The sequence below is a fragment of the Gigantopelta aegis genome, chromosome 4 (assembly GCF_016097555.1).
Source record: "Gigantopelta aegis isolate Gae_Host chromosome 4, Gae_host_genome, whole genome shotgun sequence".
NCBI classification, from domain to species: Eukaryota; Metazoa; Mollusca; class Gastropoda; order Neomphalida; family Peltospiridae; genus Gigantopelta; species Gigantopelta aegis.
In genome coordinates, this window is record NC_054702.1 from 7568210 (window position 1) to 7590114 (window position 21905).

General features: G+C 41.0%; 1 protein-coding gene across 1 annotated transcript in view; it reads right to left on the minus strand.

Annotated features, from left to right (window-relative positions):
- LOC121372601 (small subunit processome component 20 homolog) overlaps nucleotides 1-21905 on the minus strand; it is a 119808-nt gene that overhangs the window by 17750 nt on the left and 80153 nt on the right. The window contains exons 54-60 of the mRNA XM_041499014.1: nucleotides 17104-17253; nucleotides 15938-16057; nucleotides 15363-15425; nucleotides 5684-5821; nucleotides 4588-4720; nucleotides 4225-4391; nucleotides 810-881 (exon numbers count right to left, since the gene is read on the minus strand). Of these exons, the coding sequence (XP_041354948.1) occupies nucleotides 810-881; nucleotides 4225-4391; nucleotides 4588-4720; nucleotides 5684-5821; nucleotides 15363-15425; nucleotides 15938-16057; nucleotides 17104-17253 (843 nt within the window). The remainder of the gene's footprint in view (nucleotides 1-809; nucleotides 882-4224; nucleotides 4392-4587; nucleotides 4721-5683; nucleotides 5822-15362; nucleotides 15426-15937; nucleotides 16058-17103; nucleotides 17254-21905) is intronic.

Here is a 21905-nt window from a genome sequence, read left to right on the forward strand (position 1 = left end):
CTGACTGGCTGCTGATTAAATTATGATAAACAGATGTATCCAACTGATTGGCTGCTGATTAAATTATGATAAACAGATGTATCCAACTGACTGGCTGCTGATTAAATTATGATAAACATATGTATCCAACTGACTGGCTGCTGATTAAATTATGATAAACAGATGTATCCAATTGACTAGCTGCTGATTAAATTATGATAAACAGATGTATCCAATTGGCTGCTGATTAAATTATGATAAACAGATGTATCCAGTTGACTGGCTGCTGATTAAATTATGATAAACAGATGTATCTAGTTGACTGGCTGCTGATTAAATTACGATAAACAGATGTGTCCAACTGACTGGCTGCTGATTAAATTATGATAAACAGATGTATCCAACTGACTGGCTGCTGATTAAATTATGATAAACAGATGTATCCAATTGACTAGCTGCTGATTAAATTATGATAAACAGATGTATCCAGTTGACTGGCTGCTGATTAAATTATGATAAACAGATGTGTCCAACTGACTGGCTGCTGATTAAATTATGATAAACAGATGTATCCAACTGACTGGCTGCTGATTAAATTATGATAAACAGATGTATCCAATTGACTAGCTGCTGATTAAATTATGATAAACAGATGTATCCAGTTGACTGGCTGCTGATTAAATTATGATAAACAGATGTATCCAGTTGACTGGCTGCTGATTAAATTATGATAAACAGATGTATCCAACTGACTGGCTGCTGATTAAATTATCATAAACAGATGTATCCAACTGACTGGCTGCTGATTAAATTATGATAAACAGATGTACCTGATCAGCCAGGTCCTGATCCAGTATTGGAGACTGGAGTTGAGAGACAAATGCATAAATCAGCTGCTTGACCTGAAATTGATGATAAATTACAGGACTAATTTTACAACACCAATTAAACAAGCCTTCTCGGAGTATGGCTAAAGCAATACATGTTCCCTGCCAGGACCGCAAAAAACTATCTGTATTACCCAAGTCACAGAGTATGGCTAAAGCAATACATGTTCCCACCCAGGACCGCAAAAAACTATCTGTATTACCGAAGTCACAGAGTATGGCTAACTAAAGCAATACATGTTCCCTGCCAGGACCACAAAAAACTATCTGTATCACCCAAGTCACAGAGTATGGCTAAAGCAATACATGTTCCCCTGCCAGGACCACAAAAAACTATCTGTATTACCCAAATCACAGAGTATGGCTAACTAAAGCAATACATGTTCCCTGCCAGGACCACAAAAAACTATCTGTATTACCCAAGTCACAGAGTATGGCTAACTAAAGCAATACATGTTCCCCTGCCAGGACCATAAAAAACTATCTGTATTACCCAAGTCACAGAGTATGGCTAACTAAAGCAATACATGTTCCCTGCCAGGACCGCAAAAAACTATCTGTATTACCCAAGTCACAGAGTATGGCTAACTAAAGCAATACATGTTCCCCTGCCAGGACCACAAAAAACTATCTGTATTACCCAAGTCACAGAGTATGGCTAACTAAAGCAATACATGTTCCCTGCCAGGACCACAAAAAACTATCTGTATTACCCAAGTCACAGAGTATGGCTAACTAAAGCAATACATGTTCCCCTGCCAGGACCACAAAAAACTATCTGTATTACCCAAGTCACAGAGTATGGCTAACTAAAGCAATACATGTTCCCTGCCAGGACCGCAAAAAACTATCTGTATTACCCAAGTCACAGAGTATGGCTAACTAAAGCAATACATGTTCCCCTGCCAGGACCGCAAAAAACTATCTGTATTACCCAAGTCACAGAGTATGGCTAACTAAAGCAATACATGTTCCCTGCCAGGACCGCAAAAAACTATCTGTATTACCCAAGTCACAGAGTATGGCTAACTAAAGCAATACATGTTCCCTGCCAGGACCGCAAAAAACTATCTGTATTACCCAAGTCACAGAGTATGGCTAACTAAAGCAATACATGTTCCCTGCCAGGACCGCAAAAAACTATCTGTATTACCCAAGTCACAGAGTATGGCTAACTAAAGCAATACATGTTCCCTGCCAGGACCGCAAAAAACTATCTGTATTACCCAAGTCACAGAGTATGGCTAACTAAAGCAATACATGTTCCCTGCCAGGACCGCAAAAAACTATCTGTATTACCCAAGTCACAGAGTATGGCTAACTAAAGCAATACATGTTCCCTTCCAGGACCACAAAAAACTATCTGTATTACCCAAGTCACAGAGTATGGCTAAAGCAATACATGTTCCCTGCCAGGACCGCAAAAAACTATCTGTATTACCCAAGTTCAAGGGCACTAACTCTGTGAAATACATGTAAATCACCATGAAAATCAAACTTGATCTGTAACTGCATGATAAATTTTCACTCAGTATCTCAAGGCATTGTGCAAAATAAAGTCTGAGACAAACAGACAGACAGACAGACAGACGTACAGACAGACAAACAGACAGACGTACAGAAGATTGGAAACAAAACCCATCGTCCACTCCAGTTGGACATAGGGGACTGATAAAAGACAACAACACACTACAAACCATCAAATCAGTTTTGGTAGATGAGACAATTAATTTAGCATAAATTCTTGCAATTTTTGGGGGTCGTTTAAAGACATTTTAATGAATCGTTTCTGAAAATAACATTAAAATCATTCATTCATTTAAAAATCCTATTTTTCGTTATTAAACCAAAGTCAACAATTACAATTTGACCCCTGTATTGTGTTTAGTCTGTCTTGCATTCTACTTCTACTATCAACAGCCTGAACATTTCTGGGAATTACAGAATTTATCCTTTTATAAATGTAACAAGAATAAAATAATTAACAAAACAACAAAAATTTATTAAAACAAATTTATAAAGTTTGTTTTGTTTGATATTTTTGAAATAATAGTCTTAGAGAGGAAACCCGCTACATTTTTCCATTAGTAGCATGGGATCTTTTATATGCATCATACCACAAACAGAAGGGATCTTTTATATGCATCATACCACAAACAGGATAGTACATACCACAGCCTTTGATATACTAGTCGTGGTGCACGGGCTGGAACAAGACCGCAAAAAACGATCTGTATTTACCACTTTACGTCCCGGCCCAAAACCAATTTATGCTACAATTGTGTTTAACATACAGGGAGATGGACATCAACAGGTACAACTATGAGTATAGCCTATATCTCATTGACCTGGATCTTACAGGTCGATCTAGAAGTTACTTTTTTAGAAATGAAGATAACATAATAACTTCATGAAGCTAGAGGTAAAGTTAAAGTTCGTTTTAATGACACCACTAGAGCACATTGATTTATAAATCATCAGCTATTGGATGTCAAACATTTGATAATTCTGACATGTAGTCTTAGAGAGGAAACCCGCTACATTTTTCCATTAGTATCACAGAATCTTTTATATGCACTGGCTGGGACGAGAAATAGCTCAATAGGCCACCGACGGGGATCGATCCCAGACTGACCGCACCTCAGATGAGCACTTTTCCACTGGGCTACATCCCGCTGCTGCTGCTGCAAAAGTATTGGCTATATCTCAAGACAATTCTCAGCTCATGTATGTGGTGTATGTGGAGTATGTGGGGTATGTGGGGTATGTGGGGTATGTGGGGTATGTGTTGTATGTGTTGTATGTGTTGTATGTGGGGTATGTGGGGTGTGTGGTGTATGTGGTGTATGTGGGGTATGTGGTGTATGTGGGTATGTGGTGTATGTGGTGTATGTGGTGTATGTGGTGTGTGGACACATAAGAAAAAAGAAGAAGAATTCTCATCTACCCAAACCTTATTCGATGTCACTTATAGCTGCATCCACAAGATGTTCATCTTAATGCATGTTTTTAAAAATCTAATTAAAAAAAATTCACTTAAAATTTTAATTATATTAATTTTTTTATTATTATTATTTGGTTGTTTTTTTACATGTTTGTGATGAACATCCATAGGTGCAACTATAAACCAAGTTTCATTGATCTAGGACATATGTTTTATTAAAAATGGAAACTTTAACATTGGGCTAAACACAAAAGTTGATGTTGTTGTCGCTGCCACCAACATGGCAAGTAAAACCTATATAAAGCCTTTTTAGTTCAGGACAACAAAAATTGCAATAACGTAAAAAAAAGAAACATAACATTTTACAGGCCAGTATGAATGAAATGGTTAACAAAATATCATAAAACATTGTACCTTTTCAGTAAGATCAATCTGTAGGTACTGGGAGAGCTTGTCACTAGACTGGTTTTCAGTTTGACAAAGATCTTCTGGAGTCCATGAGGCAAACAGTAGGCCAAACAGCTGAGCAGAAACCAGTCGCACCCAGGCATGTGCGTACTGGAGATGAGCATAAATGTGTTCTGAAATGAAAAACAACATGAATATAACATTTTGGATCATTTAATTAATCCAAAACTCATATTACTTGACCTTCTTCTTTTTTTGATAATTTTCTGCATGCAATTTTTTTTTTTAATTTGCCACAAATGTAGGATTATAAACCATCCTTAAAAAACCCCCATTAAACCTCCATAAAGAACCAGTAAACCTGCGTACCCCATATGGTGTTAAGTTGTTCGGTCCACTGTGGTTTGGCGATGACGTCGCAGTGCTGCAGGATCTTGGCCAGGGTGTTGAGTGTGTTGTACAGGAAATGGTCAGCCGACTGGTCAGACTCAGGCTGCTGCGTCTAAAAACAACAAAAAACAATCAGACACTTTGGCCGCTTTCTTGTTAATGGGTTCAGCCATGGCACAGATTTTCTTGTTCATACAGATATGAACCATAGAACCACACCAGAACATTTTAAAAGGCCATTTGAAAAGTATGGCGATGTTGGGGATATTTATATCTTACACGATCGCTTTACATGCAAAAGTAGGGGTTTTCCCTATACTGTGCACACTTTCTTGTCACTCAGCTATGTATAAGTGTAAAAATCTGTGGTTAGTTTATACATTTAAATCACAGATCATGGCTGAACAGACAATGAGAAATCAGGTCTTCAATTTTATACCTTATCATAAAATACTATCAGGTATGACAAGGCCTTCACTAATCTGAACTACAGTTAATTTAATATATTCAAGCTCCTATCTATTCACAAAGAGTGTTTTGACAAGGTTGTGATATACATCTCCAAAATGTCCCGCCATGATAACTCTGATGTAACATAACCAAAGAATTAGTTACCTAGCTACAAATTATGTCCCGCCATGATAACTCTGATGTAACATAACCAAAGAATTAGTTACCTAGCTACAAAATGTCCCGCCATGACAACTCTGATGTAACATAACCAAAGAATTAGTTACCTAGCTACAAATTATGTGAACCAGGGACCAATTTCACGAAAACGATGTAAGTTTACGCCTGCAACTAGCAGTTATACTGGGCATACACTTACAAGTGTTTGACATCTATTTGACGAAGAAAATTACATCATTAAGGAAAATGGAGCATTTTAAGAACAAAAGAGAATGAAATATGTGTATTTCTAACTATATTTGTTCTACTAAAATAGTAATAAGAATTGCGGTTTAGTCATAGATTTATGTGAAAAACTAGGCTTACAATGTTTTGTGAAATTTGGCCCAGTTCAGTAAGATTTTGAACTATTGTGCCTTGTTTTTGTTGTAAGGTTCGTACTCACCTGGAGGTCGTGGTATCTGCTGGGGTTGATCTGCTGCTCTACGAGAGGCAGCACGTTGTCCAGCCGGTGGTTGAAGCCCGCCGCCTCCACTTCCACAAACAACCCACACAGCTGGGCGGCCAGGGTCCGGTGCTGCACCTGAATACAGGAGAATGTAAAACACAACATTTAACAACCCACACAGCTGGGTGTCAGGGTCCGGTGCTGCACCTGAATACAGGAGAATGTAAAACACAACATTTAACAACCCACACAGCTGGGCGGCCAGGGTCCGGTGCTGCACCTGAATACAGGAGAATGTAAAACACAACATTTAATAACCCACACAGCTGGGTGTCAGGGTCCGGTGCTGCACCTGAATACAGAAGAATGTAAAACACAACATTTAATAACCCACAACATTTAATAACCCACACAGCTGGGCGGCCAGGGTCCAGTGCTGTACCTAATACAGGAGAATGTAAAACACAACATTTAACAACCCACACAGCTGGGTGCCAGGGTCCGGTGCTGCACCTAATACAGGAGAATGTAAAACAACATTTAACAACCCACACAGCTGGGCAGTCAGGGTCCCGTGCTGTACTTGAATACGGGAGAATGTAAAACACAACATTTAACAACCCACACAGCTGGGCGTCAGGGTCCGGTGCTGTACCTAATACAGGAGAATGTAAAACACAACATTTAACAACCCACACAGCTGGGTGCCAGGGTCCGGTGCTGTACCTAATACAGGAGAATGTAAAACACAACATTTAACAACCCACACAGCTGGGTGCCAGGGTCCGGTGCTGTACCTAATACAGGAGAATGTAAAACACAACATTTAACAACCCACACAGCTGGGCGTCAGGGTCCGGTGCTGTACCTAATACAGGAGAATGTAAAACACAACATTTAACAACCCACACAGCTGGGTGCCAGGGTCCGGTGCTGCACCTAATACAGGAGAATGTAAAACAACATTTAACAACCCACACAGCTGGGCAGTCAGGGTCCCGTGCTGTACTTGAATACGGGAGAATGTAAAACACAACATTTAACAACCCACACAGCTGGGCGTCAGGGTCCGGTGCTGTACCTAATACAGGAGAATGTAAAACACAACATTTAACAACCCACACAGCTGGGTGCCAGGGTCCGGTGCTGTACCTAATACAGGAGAATGTAAAACACAACATTTAACAACCCACACAGCTGGGTGCCAGGGTCCGGTGCTGTACCTAATACAGGAGAATGTAAAACACAACATTTAACAACCCACACAGCTGGGCGTCAGGGTCCGGTGCTGTACCTAATACAGGAGAATGTAAAACACAACATTTAACAACCCACACAGCTGGGTGCCAGGGTCCGGTGCTGTACCTAATACAGGAGAATGTAAAACAACATTTAACAACCCACACAGCTGGGCAGTCAGGGTCCCGTGCTGTACTTGAATACGGGAGAATGTAAAACACAACATTTAACAACCCACACAGCTGGGCGTCAGGGTCCGGTGCTGTACCTAATACAGGAGAATGTAAAACACAACATTTAACAACCCACACAGCTGGGCGTCAGGGTCCGGTGCTGTACCTAATACAGGAGAATGTAAAACACAACATTTAATAACCCACACAGCTGGGCGGTCAGGGTCCGGTACTGTACTAAATACAGGAGAATGTAAAACACAACATTTAACAACCCACACAGCTGGGCGGCCAGGGTTCGGTGCTGCACCTAAATACAGGAGAATGTAAAACCAGTGCTTATGGTTTGACGCGAGCAATTGCTCTCGCTCGCGTGTGCTTGCGCAAAACAATTTCTGCGTGGTCGAAAAACTGCTCGTGTTATCACACGTAGACATCGCTAATCTATTTACTCCAAAAATACTGTGAACTGGCACCACGGAAAATTGAAAATAGCTACCGGTCTATAGAATTTTTTTACTTATTTCTATGTTTTGCAAGCTGTTTATTGATTGGTCAGCGAGACCCGAGAATGGGAGAATGTCCATAATTGGACTGAGTATAAAGGTCAAGGATTTGTTTCCTGATTTGCTAGATTTTACGAATGGCCCATATGCTGTCATTCAGAATGTCTCGCGCGATTCCGTTGTCAGCCAAGATCCGCCCGTTGGTCGCGTTCGATTCTCGGGTATTGTCGGAAATTGTTAATATAGGACATTGACGACTGAGTATTGGATAACGTCAGTGTCGAAAAGTTGTATACGCGAATATATTTCGATTTACAATTTTCGAATCCATATGTCTAAAGAAATCCAAGGTAATTCTGTGCAACTAAGTACTTTTCTGAAGTGGTCCGTAGGTGATGTGATTTCTTGGAACAGCGAAACCAAACGCGGACGGGAATTGGTCGTCAGGATTTCGTGCAAGTTGTGCGGAAAACACATGGATAAAATAAAAAAGGACTTGAAAATCCGTGGCCAAATTCAAAAAGAGGTATTAGTGTTTGCCACAGGAACGACAAATGTGAAGAAGCATGCTATTGACAGGCATTTGGGCAGTGCAGCACATCATGTGGCTATAGATTACGAACATTTATTGGGTGATGAAGATTGTATAGTGGGCGATACTCCTATACCGTTAGCATCTACACCACGAAGCCAACTGGCAATTGACATTTCATTAAACCAAGCATCCAGAGACGCATACAAGAAATTATTAAAAACTGCATACCAAATGGCAGTTGATGGCTTGCCACTCCGTACGTTTACGTCATTTATTCAAGTTCAAAAAGAAAATGGTGTACAGTTAATTTCGGGTAAGTCAGCCTGCAATATTAAAGTGAGGTGTCCACTTTTCATGCCCCTACGCATTCATCAACAATTTCTACAAAACAATACAACACTAAATAAGACATGTTTACTAACCTTACAAGATGACCATTTATCATTTATTTACAGCAGGATAATGAACTTTTAAAGTAGGATTTATAAATATGTTTTTAAAGTTATTTAACACTGTAGAAGAACTGTCATTTTAATATCCAACTGAATAATAACAACCGATCTTGGATTTAATTTCATTAAAAAAAATTCTACCAACTGATAAAATGAAGAAAAAATTATAACTAATTAACAAAATGTCATGTTCATGAAAAAAAAAAGAGTTAATTGTGGAAAAGGGCACGAGAAAACAACATGCACGAGAAGTGGACCTTCGACCATATTATTATTGTTATTATTATTATATCATAAATTATTAATAATTAAATGAGGTGGTGTTCTTTCTTCTTTTTTTTGCAATTTTTTTTTTTTGCATTATTATTATTATTTAGTTTTTTAAATTATAATATATATAATCACATTGGTCCAAAGGAATTTATTTTATTGGTAATGTAATACTACTGTAAGTCTATTAAAAGAACCAAATTGTTAACAACTACGAAAAATTACTCTCCTACCTTTAATTGCTGTTATAAAGTAAAGTTTGTTTTATTTAACGACGCCGCTAGAGCACATTGATTTTTTATCTTATCATCGGCTATTGGACGTCAAACATATGGTCATTCTGACACTGTTTTTAGAGGAAACCCGCTGTCGCCACATAGGCTACTCTTTTTACGACATGCAGCAAGGGATCTTTTATTTGCGCTTCCCACAGGCAGGATAGCACAAACCATGGCCTTTGTTGAACCAGTTATGGATCACTGGTCGGTGCAAGTGGTTTACACCTACCCATTGAGCCTTGCGGAGCACTCACTCAGGGTTTGGAGTCGGTATCTGGATTAAAAATCCCATGCCTCGACTGGGATCTGAACCCAGTACCTACCAGCCTGTAGACCGATGGCCTGCCACGACGCCACCGAGGCCGGTTAAATAATTGCTGTTAGATTTCCTACAAAGTTTGTCCAGACAGAAATCTTGAAAAAACCACTACAATGACACAGTTTCCACATACCAGATGATAACTATGTCACCTATATCGACTTCGCTGAGAGCACATAGGGCAAAAAGCATGTAATTTTGTGCTAGCTGCCATTTTGACTTTTTATGGAATATTCTCCAAGAGGGGTGAAAGGATAGGACTTAATCTAACAACGTCATAACATGTTATGATATAAAAGCAGATGTGATGACGTCATATTATTAATTATTATTATTAAAAAATGTTTAATGATACCACAAGAGATCATTGATTTCATATTAATTGTGTCACATACTTTGGAGGCTTTCACCCCTCTTGAAGAGTATTCCATAAACAAGCAACATGGCAGACGGCAGAAAACTGCATGTATTTTTCCCTATGCAATCTCAGCAAAGGCGATATCGGCGACATCGTTGCAGTCTCGTGTGTGGAATCTGTATATTTGTAGTGGGTTTTTTACGATTTGTGTCTGGACAAACTTTGGAGGAAATCTAACGGCAATTAAAGGTAGGAGAGTCATTTTTTGTAGTTGTTAACAATTCGGTTCGGACAATTTTTTTAATAATAGAAACAGCCGAATTACATGGATAGATTTGATGTGTTTTGCTTTACAACAGTTATGGTGCGTTGATGACACGTTATATCACATGTAGTTCTACTGATAAATTATTAATTCCACTATGTTTTACAAATATTTTTTTTCTTGGATATTTAAACAACCTCCCATTAAATTTAATCCCATCCCCCACGAACACTTTTAATTTACTTTTCTTTTTAACTCATGCCAAACTGATTTTTTAAAAACACCCTTAATGAAGGCTGGGATGGTCCTGGCGAATCACTAATATTATTATACATAATAAAATTTAAATATTACATGTAGGCCTACCCTTTCCTCATGTGTTGAATTTATTGAAAGCCCCCCCCCCCCACCCCATTTTATTCATGTTCCTTAATATTTATATATATTTTTCTATATTAGTAAAACAAATTAAAGAAAAAACAAGCAAGGCTACAAAAATATTTGTTAACATTCTGATATTTAAAAAAAATAAAGTAAAACAAAACAAAAGATAGAAAAAAATAAACAACACACCACAACAAACAAGCAAATAAATTTATTAATATCATCAAATACTTGATTTATATGTACACTAAGTTTTGGACATGGTTTCGTTTTAGGCTGTGATTCCCCTCAGAAGGCTGTTGAATTTATAAACTATATTGCCAATCAACAGAGAATTGCCATTAATAAACACCTGCTTCTCTGTTTTGAGTGATGGTAGTCAGGCCAGGAAGACAGGATGTGAGAAGGAGTTGGTTTTCGTTCGAGTTGTTCACAAAGGCAAACCTGTATACTTCTGCATTGGACTGCAAGATATGGATACATATGGTGCAGCTAATGCGGAAAACCTGAAGCAGGCAATAGATGATGTTTTCATCAAGGCTATCAAGCTCTCTGAAGAACAATACTCAAATGCTCTAATCTCAGCAGCTGCAGATGGTGCCTCTGTAAATACTGGTATTTAAATTTAGTTATGTTATTATTAAAATAAATTGATTAAAAGAGATACTTGAAGTATCTTTGTTGAAAGTTCAACAACAACAACAACAACAACAACAGAATTGGAGCAAATTGATTAGATGGTCACTAGTTATTAGATGTGAAACAAACCAGGGTGCAATTTGTTTGGTATTTCATTGCAATTTGCTACACAAATTTCAGAAATTGCTATGAAATTCTGAATGATTTAATACTAGTTGCTAATCAATTTTCTATGCGTTACAACTTTTGCTAATCAAAATTTTATAAACAAAATGTACCCTGCAAACTATATTAGACATAACCACAGAAACATTGTAGAATGGAAAATTATTATGGTTTCCACAAGTATAGTTTGACATCAGGAACTTTAACTCTTTATGAAAACTTTAAGATCATGTGTGTATGTATGTTGGGTTTGGTTTTTTGTTGCATATAAAAATCTAATTATTTCAAACAATTGTACTTGCAGGGGTTTACTCAGGACTTCTTGCACGATTGTCACAAACACGACCATGGATGGTGAATATTCACTGCATTTCCCACAGGATTGAATTAGCAGTAAAAGATGCCATGCTTGATACCAAAAGAAGCAAAACATTCTCTGATGTTCAGCAATTCATGATAACTTTGTACTACCTGTTCAAGAAATCTCCGAAGGTCAGCCGACATTTACATTCAACAGCAGAAGCATTGGATGTACAAGTGTACAAGGTGAAAAAAGTCCACAGTACCAGATTTGTCTGCCATCAGTTACTAGGACTACAGTCTCTGATAAATGATTGGGTTGTGCTTGCTCTATCTGTGGAGAACTCCTTGGCATCGAAAAACAAAACAACAACACAATTACCTGGTATCCTGAAGAAGTTGAGGAATGTCACCTTTCTTGTAACATGTTGCTACTTTAAGAATGTCCTAGATGCCATCACACCACTGTCTTTGTCCTTTCAAAGAGGGGACATCATGGCTTATGAAGTTCTGTACCAAGTGCAAAGAACGCAATCAAGAATACAAGATCTGATTGATGAGGAGGACATATCTGTAAAAGGAATCTTATCATCCGTTGGCATTGAATATGATGAAACAGAATCGACAATTAGCCAAAGTTTGCCAAAACAGGGACATATAAGGAGGAACATTGTTAACAGAGAATACAACAAGGTATCATACACAAACATGTTCAAACCAACTGGGGCCATTGAAGCTGTAAAAAGCATCAAGGAAAAAGTCTTGCCAGAACTGTTGAAATGTATGGTTACCAGATTTTCAAGCTTTGACAAAGATATCTATAGACATATGCAATGGTTAGATCCTGCAAATTGGGATGAAGATGATGTGACTGCAGAAGTCAAACCTCTTCTCCAGTTGGCATCACATTTCCAGGAAAGAAAAATGCATGAAATCGATTACTTTGCTGTCAAGAGGGAATGGAAGGATTTGAGAAATGCTGTGAAACATTTTTACAGTAATCTGCAGATGAAACAGTTGTGGCAGAAAATTATGACCTACAGAAGAACTGATTTCCCCAACATCTGTAGATTGGTAGAAATAGTTTTCTGCATTGGCCCCAGCAACAGCACTGTGGAGGCTGGATTCAGCCACCTCACTGCCATGCTATCGGACAGACGTCTCTCTCTTAGCCACAAAACGATGGAAGACCTGCTACTGCTTAAAGTGAACCATCATATCTTCACTGACACCGAACAGGAGAAGATAATCATTTCAGCCTTGGATTCATTTCTTTCAACCAAAAAACGAAAGTTGAAGCTTGACAACACCCATCAAGCAAAACAACCTTGCATGGATCTCGACATTGATGATGATATTGGAGTCGAAGTTGAACAATTGGAAGATGATGACATGTTCATTGATAACACTGAAGACTGTGAGCTAGACTATTTTTCTGAGAGTGAGCCAGAGGAATGTTTTGAGGTTGAAACTGCAGAATAAATTTAAAAAAAACTAACAATAAAATATGCAGTGAAAACATATTTTCTTTATTTCAATGACTGTGTTAGTATTAAATGTATTATAAAAGGAACTTCTCCTCAATCTAGATATCTTGGATCTTAAGTAAGTACAATTATTTCACCTCTGTTTTACTTTTATTTTGCTATAAATCACATACCTTTAGTAACTTGATATTTCTTTTAATTATAGATAAATCTAACAACAGGGCATATATCTTTTTGTTTTTTTATATAATATACATACAGAGAGCAATTGCTCTCCATCATCATTTCAGGAGAGCAGTTTATTGCTCGCCATCAATTTTCAAACCATAAGCACTGTAATACACAACATTTAATAACCCACACAGCTGGGTGCCAGGGTCCGGTACTGTACCTAATACAGGAGAATGTAAAACACAACATTTAACAACCCACACAGCTGGGCAGCCAGGGTCCGGACACAACATTTAATAACCCACACAGCTGGGCGTCAGGGTCCGGTGCTGTACCTAATACAGGAGAATGTAAAACACAACATTTAACAACCCACACAGCTGGGCAGCCAGGGTCCGGACACAACATTTAATAACCCACACAGCTGGGCGTCAGGGTCCGGTGCTGTACCTAATACAGGAGAATGTACAACACAACATTTAACAACCCACACAGCTGGGTGCCAGGGTCCTGTGCTGTATCCGAATACAGGAGAATGTAAAACACAACATTTAACAACCCACACAGCTGGGCGTCAGGGTCCGGTGCTGCACCTGAATACAGTAGAATGTAAAACACAACATTTAACAACCCACACAGCTGGGTGTCAGGGTCCGGTGCTGTATCCGAATACAGGAGAATGTAAAACACAACATTTAATAACCCACACAGCTGGGCGTCAGGGTCCGGTGCTGTACCTAATACAGGAGAATGTAAAATACAACATTTAACAACCCACACAGCTGGGTGGCCCGGGTCCAGTGCTGTATCCGAATACAGGAGAATGTACAACACAACATTTAACAACCCACACAGCTGGGTGTCAGGGTCCAGTGCTGTATCCGAATACAGGAGAATGTACAACACAACATTTAACAACCCACACAGCTGGGTGGCCAGGGTCCAGTGCTGTATCCGAATACAGGAGAATGTACAACACAACGCTGGGTGTCAGGGTCCCGTGCTGTATCCGAATACAGGAGAATGTAAAACACAACATTTAACAACCCACACAGCTGGGCGGTCAGGGTCCGGTGCTGTACCTAATACAGGAGAATGTAAAACACAACATTTAACAACCCACACAGCTGGGCGGTCAGGGTCCGGTGCTGTACCTAATACAGGAGAATGTAAAACACAACATTTAACAACCCACACAGCTGGGCGGCCAGGGTCCGGTGCTGTACATGAATACAAGCAAATGTAAAACACAACATTTGTTTAACAACCCACACAGCTGGGCAGTCAGGGTCTGGGGCTGCACCTGAATACAAGCGAATGTAAAACACAACATTTAACAACCCACACAGCTGGGCAGTCAGGGTCCAGAATGCTGTACCTGAATACAGGAGAATGTAAAACACAACATTTGTTTAATGATTCCACCAGAGCATATTGATTAATTAATCATCGGCTACTAGATGTTAAACATTATTGATATGCTGACACTCTCTCTTCTGAGGAAACCTGCTAGCTTTTTCAATTAGCAGCAATGGATCTTTTTTGAGCATTTTCCACAGAAAGGATAGCACATACCACAACCTTTGATATATCAGTGAGAGCGAACTGCTCGGGAAGGCAAAAACACAATGGGTGCACCAAGGTGGTTCAATGATATGACCAAAACAACTCACCAATGAAGTTAAATCCCAACCCAGGAAGATATCAAACTTCGTGTATTATTTATATAGAGGATATTACACACCTTTCCACAGAAGACTGATTACATTACGAGTGTTTTTCAATCATTATCTCATCGTAAAAGTGAGTGATGTATGATCAAAAACACAAGTTGTAATATACCGTAGTCCTTCAAGTAACTTGTTTAGTATTCTATTTATTACAATTCTATTACAATGTGCTAAACTGATGAAGTTACTTTTACAAAATTAGTCCTGGAAATGTACAAATCCAACATATCGGGCATTAATGTAGCCTGCAAAATGACGTGGCCTTTTCACCATTAACAGTATTGACAAGTCGAAGTCACCATAATATTTCTGACCAAATCTGATTACAAAAACAAAATCGTGATCTATTCTTGATGTTCAAGTATTATTCAAACTACACCAGAGATCACAGTTCACAAGACTTACCTTGTTGTCTTTAAACCACTCTAGTGTGATGTTAAACAGACCGTCACGCGTTCCAGCATCAATCTGGAACAAACAAATAAACAAATTGTTCAATTTTATAAAATAAAATCAGTTTTAAAATTAATTACAATTCATTTTTATTGTTTATTTTTGAAATACATGGTTTTCTAATAAAATCGACTTGCATAAAAATATTTGTTATTTCTAAAACATCATAAAAAAATGTTGACTAAAAACATTTGTTGATGATGACAAAATTGTTCATTAGGAAGAACAAACTATAAATGTATGTACAGTCCATCTTGGATAAGAGTATTCTCTGTACAACAAATCTAACAATTCTTAGTCCTTTTTTCCATTGAATCTTTACTTAAGGATTCATTTAAAACAGTTCAGTCATTTGAATTGATTATATTACTAAATTAAATGTATTTTTCAGTGCTAAACCTATCAGTTATGTTCAGAAAGTTCTTTTCATACCAACATAAAAAATATATTGTCTAATAGCTGATAAATGTTTTCATGCTAGGATGTCATTAAATACTCATTTAGTTCCATATAACCTCGCATCACACCTTTTCTAGAAGTAGCTTTATTGCGAGAGCTGTCAACTTGCGACATCTTGTGGAGTTATCATTGACTAGAGCTACAGCCATCGGCACAAAGAACATCCCAGCATGCTTAATCAGCAGTTTCTGTAATCAGAAATAATATCTTTAAAATATCATACAGTGCACTCTGTCTAAACTGGATCCAACCAGCTCTGAGGAAATGAACTAGTAGACACAGTGGACAAAGGATTTTGATTGACACAAATTCAAGATTACACAGATATTCAGACTGCACAGACATTCAGACTACACACATTCAGACTGCACAGACATTCAGACTACACAGATGCCAATTTGCATTATTACTGTATAATCCACTGTTAATATATAATTTACTTTAAAATAATCTCATAAAATGAATTAGTAAAATAAATAAAACTAATTTAAAGATCCAATCATGCCTCCCAATCCTGCATCTTTTACTAATGTAAAATACTAACATGCCCTCCTCACCCATCTCACCTATCCCTCCCCCCCCCCCCCCCCACCATCCCCTTTTATATTGTTTGTCGCTCTACAGCACAACTTATAGACAGTAAAGCTGCTCCCCTCACCCAATGTGGGTGGGCCTCCCTAATATAAAATCCTGGCTACACCAATAATTCATGATAACCTAAACTGTCCTAGACAAAATGCCGGACAGTAATTATAGGAGCATATCATGTAAAAAAAAAAAGATCTCCGCCTTGTGCAGAAATAAAAGCTTGAATGTTATATATTCAGGTTTGCTAATGAGTGAAAATGTTTTTTAAATTTCATACAAATCAATAAAAAAAGGCTTTCTTTTTTTTATAATGATAAAGTACATGCTTAAAATAATACAAAATAAACAGTAGAAAACTTGGATCAATAGTTTTCTTGTTTTATGAATACTTAACCTGACCTGAAACTAATGGCATTTCCCCCATACTGTAGTAGACTGGTCCGAACATCGAAACAGCCAATGGGATGGCTCAAAATCTTCCATCAAGTCTTCTGCTTCCTGTTCATTGGAAGATTTTGGGCCGTCTCATTGGCTGTTTGAATGATGGTACCAGTCTATTACAGCAGTGTGAAAATGTCATTAGTTTGAGGTTGAAGTTGAAAAGAAATAAGCAAACAAAGTATAACAATGGCAGGTAAAAACTTACCTCTGGGAATGTTGAGAACATGGTGGCCATCATCTCAAGTGTGGACTCGCGGCCCGACTCCACGCTGTAGGAGAGTTGGGCAACAAAGTACTCAAGGTGCTTTATTAACTTCCTTCCTAGCAGATAATCCAGCAAATACTGCTGAATGATCTGTCACAAGAAACAACAGTTACAGTGGTATAAAAAATAGTACTAGAAAACCAACAGTGGTATTGGAAACTGTACTAGGAAAACAACAGTGGTATAAAAAATAGTACTAGAAAACCAACAGTGGTATTGGAAACTGTACTAGGAAAACAACAGTGGTATAAAAAATAGTACTAGAAAACCAACAGTGGTATAAAAAATAGTACTAGAAAACCAACAGTGGTATTGGAAACTACTAGGAAAACAACAGTGGTATAAAAAATAGTACTAGAAAAACAACAGTGGTATTGGAAACTGTACTAGGAAAACAACAGTGGTATAAAAAATAGTACTAGAAAAACAACAGTGGTATTGGAAACTGTACTAGGAAAACAACAGTGGTATAGAAATAGTCCTAAAAAAACAATGGTATAAAAAATAGTGCTACGAAAATAACAATGGTATAGAAAATGATAGTAGAAAAACAGTGGTATAAAAAATAGTGCTAGGAAAACAGCAGTATAGAAAATAGTACAAGAAAAAAAAAAATGCTAGAGAAAATAGAACTAGGAAAATAACAATGGTATAGAAAATAGTAGTAGTAAAGGAAAGGACAGAATATTTTATTAACGACAAATAAAATCATTTTAAACTACTGTTCTTTGGTTATTTTGACACTTGGTTGAGTGAGAGAGAAAACCCACTGCTGCTATATAGGCCTTTTACCAAAAACAGCATGTGATCTTTTATCAACCAACAGTAGCTAGGACATGTCGAGAGGTGGGGTAAGCTGGACATACCGAGTGTGTGTGACAGCCAGGACATGTCGAGAGGTGGGGTAAGCTGGACATACCGAGTGTGTGTGTCAGCCAGTACATGTCGAGAGGTGGGGTAAGCTGGACATACCGAGTGTGTGTGACAGCCAGTACATGTCGAGAGGTGGGGTAAGCTGGACATACCGAGTGTGTGTGACAGCCAGTACATGTCGAGAGGTGGGGTAACCTGGACATACCGAGTGTGTGTGACAGCCAGGACATGTCGAGAGGTGGTGTAAGCTGGACATACCGAGTGTGTGTGACAGCCAGGACATGTCGAGAGGTGGGATAAGCTGGACATACCGAGTGTGTGTGACAACCAGTACATGTCGAGAGGTGGGGTAAGCTGGACATACCGAGTGTGTGTGACAGCCAGTACATGTCGAGAGGTGGGGTAAGCTGTGTGTGTGACAGCCAGGACATGTCGAGAGGTGGGGTAAGCTGGACACACCGAGTGTGTGTGACAGCCAGTACATGTCGAGAGGTGGGGTAAGCTGTGTGTGTGACAGCCAGGAAATGTCGAGAGGTGGGGTAAGCTGGACATACCGAGTGTGTGTGACAGCCAGGACATGTCGAGAGGTGGGGTAAGCTGGACATACCGAGTGTGTGTGACAGCCAGTACATGTCGAGAGGTGGGGTAAGCTGTGTGTGTGACAGCCAGGACATGTCGAGAGGTGGGGTAAGCTGGACATACTGAGTGTGTGTGACAGCTAGTACATGTCGAGAGGTGGGGTAAGCTGGACATACCGAGTGTGTGTGACAGCCAGTACATGTCGAGAGGTGGGGTAAGTTGGACATACCGAGTGTGTGTGACAGCCAGGACATGCCGAGAGGTGGGGTAAGCTGGACATACCGAGTGTGTGTGACAGCCAGGACATGGCGAGAGATGGGGTAAGCTGGACATACCGTGTGTGTGTGACAGCCAGTACATGTTGAGAGGTGGGGTAAGCTGGACATACCGAGTGTGTGTGACAGCCAGGACATGTCGAGAGATGGGGTAAGCTGGACATACCGAGCGTGTGTGACAGCCAGTACATGTCGAGAGGTGGGGTAAGCTGGACATACCGAGCGTGTGTGACAGCCAGTACATGTCGAGAGGTGGGGTAAGCTGGACATACCGAGTGTGTGTGACAGTCAGTACATGTCGAGAGGTGGGGTAAGCTGGACATACCGAGTGTGTGTGACAGCCAGGACATGTCGAGAGGTGGGGTAAGCTGGACATACCGAGTGTGTGTGACAGCCAGTACATGTCGAGAGGTGGGGTAAGCTGTGTGTGTGACAGCTAGAACATGTCGAGAGGTGGGGTAAGCTGGACATACCGAGTGTGTGTGACAGCCAGTACATGTCGAGAGGTGGGGTAAGTTGGACATACCGAGTGTGTGTGACAGCCAGGACATGCCGAGAGGTGGGGTAAGCTGGACATACCGAGTGTGAGTGACAGCCAGGACATGTCGAGAGGTGGGATAAGCTGGACATACCGAGTGTGTGTGACAACCAGTACATGTCGAGAGGTGGGGTAAGCTGGACACATCGAGTGTGTGTGATAGCCAGTACATGTCGAGAGGTGGGGTAAGCTGTGTGTGTGACAGCCAGGACATGTCGAGAGGTGGGGTAAGCTGGACATACCGAGTGTGTGTGACAGCCAGTACATGTCGAGAGGTGGGGTAAGCTGGACATACCGTGTGTGTGTGACAGCCAGTACATGTCGAGAGGTGGGGTAAGCTGGACATACCGAGTGTGTGTGACAGCCAGTACATGTCGAGAGGTGGGGTAAGCTGGACATACCGAGTGTGTGTGACAGTCAGTACATGTCGAGAGATGGGGTAAGCTGGACATACCGAGTGTGTGTGACAGCCAGGACATGTCGAGAGGTGGGGTAAGCTGGACATACCGAGTGTGTGTGACAGCCAGTACATGTCGAGAGGTGGGGTAAGCTGTGTGTGTGACAGCCAGGACATGTCGAGAGGTGGGGTAAGCTGGACATACCGACTGTGTGTGACAGCCAGGACATGTCGAGAGGTGGGGTAAGCTGGACATACCGACTGTGTGTGACAGCCAGGACATGTCGAGAGGTGGGGTAAGCTGGACATACCGAGTGTGTGTGACAGCCAGTACATGTCGAGAGGTGGGGTAAGCTAGACATACCGAGTGTGTGTGTGACAGCCAGTACATGTCGAGAGGTGGGGTAAGCTGGACATACCGAGTGTGTGTGACAGCCAGTACATGTCAAGAGGTGGGGTAAGCTGGACATACCGAGTGTGTGTGACAGCCAGTACATGTCAAGAGGTGGGGTAAGCTGGACATACCGAGTGTGTGTGACAGCCAGTACATGTCGAGAGGTGGGGTAGTGGGATAAGCTGGACATACGGAGTGTGTGTGACAGCCAGGACATGTCGAGAGGTGGGGTAAGCTGGACATACCGAGTGTGTGTGACAGCCAGTACATGTCGAGAGGTGGGGTAAGCTGGACATACCGAGTGTGTGTGACAGCCAGGACATGTCGAGAGATGGGGTAAGCTGGACATACCGAGTGTGTGTGACAGCCAGGACATGTCGAGAGATGGGGTAAGCTGGACATACCGAGTGTGTGTGACAGCCAGTACATGTCGAGAGGTGGGGTAAGCTGGACATACCGAGTGTGTGTGACAGCCAGTACATGTCGAGAGGTGGGGTAAGCTGGACATACCGAGTGTGTGTGACAGTCAGTACATGTCGAGAGGTGGGGTAAGCTGGACATACCGAGTGTGTGTGACAGCCAGGACATGTCGAGAGGTGGGGTAAGCTGGACATACCGAGTGTGTGTGACAGCCAGTACATGTCGAGAGGTGGGGTAAGCTGGACATACCGAGTGTGTGTGACAGCCAGTACATGTCGAGAGGTGGGGTAAGCTGGACATACCGAGTGTGTGTGACAGCCAGTACATGTCGAGAGGTGGGGTAACCTGGACATACCGAGTGTGTGTGACAGCCAGGACATGTCGAGAGGTGGTGTAAGCTGGACATACCGAGTGTGTGTGACAGCCAGGACATGTCGAGAGGTGGGATAAGCTGGACATACCGAGTGTGTGTGACAACCAGTACATGTCGAGAGGTGGGGTAAGCTGGACATACCGAGTGTGTGTGACAGCCAGTACATGTCGAGAGGTGGGGTAAGCTGTGTGTGTGACAGCCAGGACATGTCGAGAGGTGGGGTAAGCTGGACACACCGAGTGTGTGTGACAGCCAGTACATGTCGAGAGGTGGGGTAAGCTGTGTGTGTGACAGCCAGGAAATGTCGAGAGGTGGGGTAAGCTGGACATACCGAGTGTGTGTGACAGCCAGTACATGTCAAGAGGTGGGGTAAGCTGGACATACCTAGTGTGTGTGACAGCCAGTACATGTCAAGAGGTGGGGTAAGCTGGACATACCGAGTGTGTGTGACAGCCAGTACATGTCGAGAGGTGGGGTAGTGGGATAAGCTGGACATACGGAGTGTGTGTGACAGCCAGGACATGTCGAGAGGTGGGGTAAGCTGGACATACCGAGTGTGTGTGACAGCCAGTACATGTCGAGAGGTGGGGTAAGCTGGACATACCGAGTGTGTGTGACAGCCAGGACATGTCGAGAGATGGGGTAAGCTGGACATACCGTGTGTGTGTGACAGCCAGTACATGTCGAGAGGTGGGGTAAACTGGACATACCGAGTGTGTGTGACAGCCAGGACATGTCGAGAGATGGGGTAAGCTGGACATACCGAGTGTGTGTGACAGCCAGTACATGTCGAGAGGTGGGGTAAGCTGGACATACCGAGTGTGTGTGACAGCCAGTACATGTCGAGAGGTGGGGTAAGCTGGACATACCGAGTGTGTGTGACAGTCAGTACA